General features: G+C 39.0%; 1 protein-coding gene across 1 annotated transcript; it reads left to right on the top strand.

Moving 5' to 3' along the window:
* The first annotated feature begins 2,127 nt into the window (after positions 1-2,127).
* tbxtb (T-box transcription factor Tb) lies at positions 2,128-5,075 on the top strand. Its single transcript, XM_030156290.1, has 8 exons — positions 2,128-2,333; positions 2,444-2,708; positions 2,795-2,929; positions 3,118-3,179; positions 3,274-3,335; positions 3,683-3,859; positions 4,152-4,284; positions 4,469-5,075. Exons 1-8 carry the CDS (start codon positions 2,128-2,130, stop codon positions 4,737-4,739), a joined length of 1,311 nt encoding a protein of 436 aa, XP_030012150.1. The 3' UTR covers positions 4,740-5,075.
* The last annotated feature ends 363 nt before the right edge of the window (positions 5,076-5,438 follow it).

Consider the following 5,438-nt stretch of genomic DNA (forward strand, 5'->3'; position numbering starts at 1 on the left):
CTCAGGGAGGAGAAAGGAGATCAGAACTGTGTAGAAGAAATGCTTCAGGTTCTCTTTAACCTGAGTAGGGTTTGTTTTTCTCTGCTTGCTGTGAACTCTGGTCCAGACTGCTGGACAGAGATGTAGACTCACTGTGCTGGCTGGAGGGCCGAGGCATCCAAGATTTGGTTAGTAACACAAACGAACCACAACACAACACAAGCTCTATGGAAGCTTACACGTCGCTGCTACACACTATCTGCTTTTTAAAGTTTGTTTTTTTGAAAGCAACCATGGCAACAGTTTACGGCAAATAGAATTACAGTGGTTATTTCTGAGCATGACACTGCTGCGCGGCTATGACCGGATGTAAATCATTTCATACGTTTATAAACTGAGTTATCTTTTCCGCTGTTCTTCTTCCATAGTTGCTTCCAGGCATTGACGCCAATCAAAAGAAGACAAGCCAATCCAACCGCTCTGCTCCCACCTTTCCGAAACAACTAAGAAGTGTTCACAATAACCCACCTCCAAACTGTCAACAGCCCAACAGAAAGTCCTCTGCAAAGTGAAAGAAACAAAATCACTTCTTTATTTGTTTTGTGCTTGATGCAAAACACTGATTATCACCTGGCATGTGTGGGTGTTTTCTTGGCAGAGGCCAATGTTTTGAGTCTGTGGTTTGGGATGCCGCTGTGAGCTGCCATAAAACACCTGATCCTTTATCCACTGAAGATGTGTATCAACAAAAGCATGTGGAGGTTAAGTGATTCCAAACATACAACTCTTATTATGTGTAGGTACTGATAATATTCCATCATATAGACACATTTCTTGTGTTGTTTTCAGATCATTGATCTTGGAGTGAAGCTTTAGAGAAACTATACAGATTAAGACAGAGTGCTGAGGATACTACAAGGGAATCCTTTTAATCTACAATTGTAGCAAAGAGTTTTGGGAATTTTACAAATGGTTTCTCTGCTTAAATGTGATTAAAAGTCTTTGAAACCCATATATTGCTTCTAATTGTTCTTCAATGTACCTAAGAAACACATCAAAAACTTAGGCAACAAAACTCATGTAATTCCTAAAACGTTTGTACACAACTGTAGAATGTGTGCTACCATTACTACTATCATGTGAAAGCATGTGAAGTGTACAAGAAAAAACTTTTAATTCATATTAAAAATCAGTTTTACACATTTTAGTTTCTTTTGATTCTTTTCATATTGTGCAGTAAAGTGATTAAGTAATATCTAAATGTTTTGAATGAAAATTCTGTGTATTTGTAGATTTTTTTATACTTACATGCTTCCCCCCACTCCTTTTCAAATGTGCGAATGAAGTCATATATACACATTTACACATATGAATATATACATTTTTTCGTGTTTTCTTGCAATCTGTTTTATTTCTAAGTACTAAGTAGGATTACTTTTGTTTTATTGCACATTTGAAATGAACAGAACTAAAGATTTTTAGCAGATATATAAAAAAGTTTTCATTTAAGCACTTTGTTCTTTTTGCAGTCGGTTGTTTGGTAATAGTTTGCTTATTGCAGTTTTTTATTTATTAATTAATTCTCTAAGAATATGACTAAGTCAACAAAAACAGTTATTTATCTTGGCTAATTTTTCCTCAAAACCTGGGAAGGAGTGGAGCATAAAAAAACACTCCCAGTTCACCAAATCTGAAACAATATGGAGTTAAATCTAAACTTTCTCTGAGCTGAAAAGACGGATCATAGTGAGTCTGTGGTTTCTGCAGGTGTGGCTTTGATCTAAGTGTCAGTATTTACAGGTTGATGCAATAAAATAGGTTAAACGGCTTTATTCAATACACAGTCATCCTGTGGACCTCAATAATATGGCTGCGCTCCGAGCCAATAGTGGACAAGCCCGCAAAGATCAAAGAGGAGGTGAACCAACCAACCATCTCTGCTCCAAACACCCATCCTGACACAGAGCGCCTCTTCAGCCTATATATATTTAGGAGGTGTTGTTACAGCAAGACCTTCTGCTTCCAGTGATAACAACACGATAAAAAAAAACATAATAATAATAATAATAACAAAGACATTCTGCACGAGTGTTATTTTAAGTAAATCTTCAGATTAGAAAATACCCAGTCCTGGAGCTGTTGGATAGAATGGCCACAGGCGCCGGTGAGTGTCCCGGAAAGGTCAGTCAGTACCGAGTGGACCATCTCCTGAGTGCGGTGGAAACCGAACTTCAAGCCGGCAGCGAGAAAGGCGACCCCACGGAGAGAGAACTGAAGGTGTCTCTGGATGAGAACGAGCTGTGGCAGAAATTTAAGGATCTTACAAATGAAATGATCGTGACAAAGAATGGCAGGTGAGATGGAAAACTAGATAGATAGATAGATAGATAGATAGATAGATAGATAGATAGATAGATAGATAGATAGATAGATAATTACGTGTTTTCTTATTCTTTTCATCAAGGCGCATGTTTCCTGTACTGAAAGTGAATGTATCCGGATTGGACCCAAACGCCATGTATTCCTTTTTGCTGGACTTCGTATCTGCGGACAACCACAGGTGGAAATATGTGAACGGGGAGTGGGTTCCAGGAGGGAAGCCGGAGCCCCAAACTCCCAGCTGTGTTTACATCCATCCGGACTCTCCAAACTTCGGTGCGCACTGGATGAAAGCCCCTGTGTCTTTTAGTAAAGTCAAACTTACCAATAAACTCAATGGTGGAGGACAGGTACGGAGAGGTGGACGTCGCATTGATTTTCTTTTGATATGTACATTTCTTGATTTTTCCACAATCCTCTACTTTTTGTTTTTCAGATCATGTTAAATTCCTTACATAAATACGAGCCACGTATCCATATTGTACGTGTTGGGGGCCCAAGGAGGATGATCACCAGCCACTCTTTCCCGGAGACACAGTTTATTGCAGTAACAGCGTACCAAAACGAGGAGGTTGGCATTAAAGTATATGCTAAATTTTGAAGTGTTTAACAATTCATTTGACTATATTTAACATCATAACATTTTATGCGCGCGTAAAATGTGTGCGTAAAATACGCACTGCATTTTGTTTGAGCCTCTATTGATGGAAAAAACACTTTAATAATGTTTTTTTTTCTGTTTCTGTGTTTGGATTTTAGATAACTGCGCTCAAAATCAAGTACAATCCTTTCGCCAAAGCCTTCCTAGATGCAAAAGAGAGGTAACAATACATGTATTTTACAATATTCCTCAAAATGAATGAAATATTAGTTTATTGGCATGTCAGAAACATCCTTTATTCTCTTGTCCTGTAGAAGTGATAATAAAGACACAAGAGAAGACTCTAGTGAAAACCAGCAATCAACCTACTCTCAGTGTAAGTATTTACCTTTTTTTTTTTACTCATCTGATACCTTTTACTTTTATTTATTTATTTATTTTTAATGTATTTGTTTCTAGTCTGTTTTAACCATGATCAGTGAGCTGCTGGGAGTATCTGTCCATGTCTTTTGTCTGTGCTGTTTTTAATCTGTCCTCTTACCCTGTATGTGTCCTGTAGTTTTAATGTTTTGGGGGTTTTTTTGTGCGTGTATAACATTTGAGATGCCCTCTCCAGACTTCAGAACAAATCTACCTATGGGTATTAATAAAGTCACCTTGAACCTTGATATAATCTCTTCTTTGCTGTTTGTGTATCCTGTTTTTCCTGCTCTGATGAGCCAGTAGGTGGCTGGTTTATCCCTGGTTCAGGCTCCCTCTGCCCTCCTGCTAGTCCTCACAGCCAGTTTGGGAACCCCATCTCCCTTTCACCATCCCATGGCTGTGAGCGCTACTCCACCCTGAGGAATCACCGCTCCACTCCCTACACCAGCCCTTACACCCATCGGACCAACTCACCCAGTGAGTACCCTCCACCCTCAGTGTCATACAACCAGGAATCACACCACTTCCTCCTGAGCTATTAACAAGAAACGCAAACAAATGCTACTGTGTGGGGAATGTTTTACATTCCTCTGCCTTTTGTGTGAGTGGAGTCACAGAGCCGTAAATTGTCAGGCTTCAGACAAGGAATGTATGGATAGAATATTCACACATTTGGCCATCCCTGATGACAGAGGAGGGAGTCATGAGGCATCAGTTGTAATGAGCATCATTTGTCTATTCTCACAATTATATCTGATCTTTATTTCAGCTGGTTACTCTGATAACTCTTCGGCCTGTCTGTCGATGCTCTCCAGCCACGATAACTGGTCCAGTCTACCGATGCCAACACACTCCACCATGATGCCCATGAGCCATAACTCTACATCTGGCACAAACTCAGGGTATGTGTTTTTCACTTCATGTGCATCTTAGCTTCATTCAGCTGCAATTTGCATTTCCTCAAATTGCATAAATACTTTACCAAGTGGTTTAACATAATAAAAAAGTATATTAAAATATTGCAGCACTTTTCAAATTTCCCAAGTAGAGGAAGTAAACAAACCTCTGTCTTTGTTCCCGGTACAGCCAGTACACCAGTCTGTGGTCTGTGAGTAACTCACCTCTAACCCCAGTGTCCCAAACTGGAGGCATAAACAATGGCTTGAGCTCCCAGTTTCTTCGAGGGTCCAGCAGTCACTACCCCAGTCTGCCTCACTCCGTCACAGTGCCCCCCTCTGGTTCCCCCATGTACGACAGCGCCACAGCCACAGATGTGCATGACACAGCTCCGTATGACACCACCCCACACGGCCGATTACCCTCAGCCTGGACTCCTGTCACCCCACCGTCCCTTTGATTAAAAAGACACCTTAAAACCACAACAGAATCAGGAAGAGTCTTTTGCCGTCTCTACAGGATGTTTGACCTACTGTAACTTAAAAGTAAAATCAACCCATAAAGATTTGTTTCTGAATTAAGTAAAAATATCCCTTTCAGTTTTAGTTAAGTTAAAGATCTTCACATTCAGGAAACTCATGCTTTGTGAAGGTTTTGGAGTTTTTAACCTCAGTCTTCGGTGAAAGTGCCTTAGTTTTGTTTATTAGAAGTACTATGTTTTTACCTCCTTAAGAAACCACAAAATGGAAGTTTGTTTTTCTCTGGTTAATTGTTCCAGTATGTTTATATGAAATTTCTGTTCTGCATAGTAAGAAGTGTTTATAAATAGCAATATGTTTTAACCTGCTTATATTAAGCATAACTCGGTGATATTTACAACAGTAAGCAACGGTTATAGTTGAAATGTTTATAGTGTAAATAAGAAAACAAGTGTAAATACATAAATAATGCTTTTTGTACTACAGTGATGCTCTTGCCTCATTATTTTTTTATTATTGTTCCTGATTATTTTATATATAAAGTGAAAAGGGTTCTAATATCAGCATTCTACCATGCAGATGTTACACAGTAAAAAATAATTAAAGATAACCCTTAATCTTAGTGGCTGTTTGCTCTTTCTATTAAGAGTTTGAACATGTTCCACTTCCTGTTGTTTATT

This window comes from Sphaeramia orbicularis, chromosome 15 (genome assembly GCF_902148855.1).
Source record: "Sphaeramia orbicularis chromosome 15, fSphaOr1.1, whole genome shotgun sequence".
Taxonomy (NCBI): Eukaryota; Metazoa; Chordata; class Actinopteri; order Kurtiformes; family Apogonidae; genus Sphaeramia; species Sphaeramia orbicularis.

Excerpts from the sequence above, each read along its gene's own strand:
- tbxtb (XM_030156290.1), top strand. The coding sequence starts at position 2,128 with ATGGCCACAGGCGCCGGTGAGTGTCCCGGAAAGGTCAGTCAGTACCGA. Across the intron at positions 2,334-2,443 it reads ATCGTGACAAAGAATGGCAG|GCGCATGTTTCCTGTACTGA; the intron begins GTGAGATGGAAA and ends CTTTTCATCAAG. Across the intron at positions 3,180-3,273 it reads TTCCTAGATGCAAAAGAGAG|AAGTGATAATAAAGACACAA; the intron begins GTAACAATACAT and ends CTTGTCCTGTAG.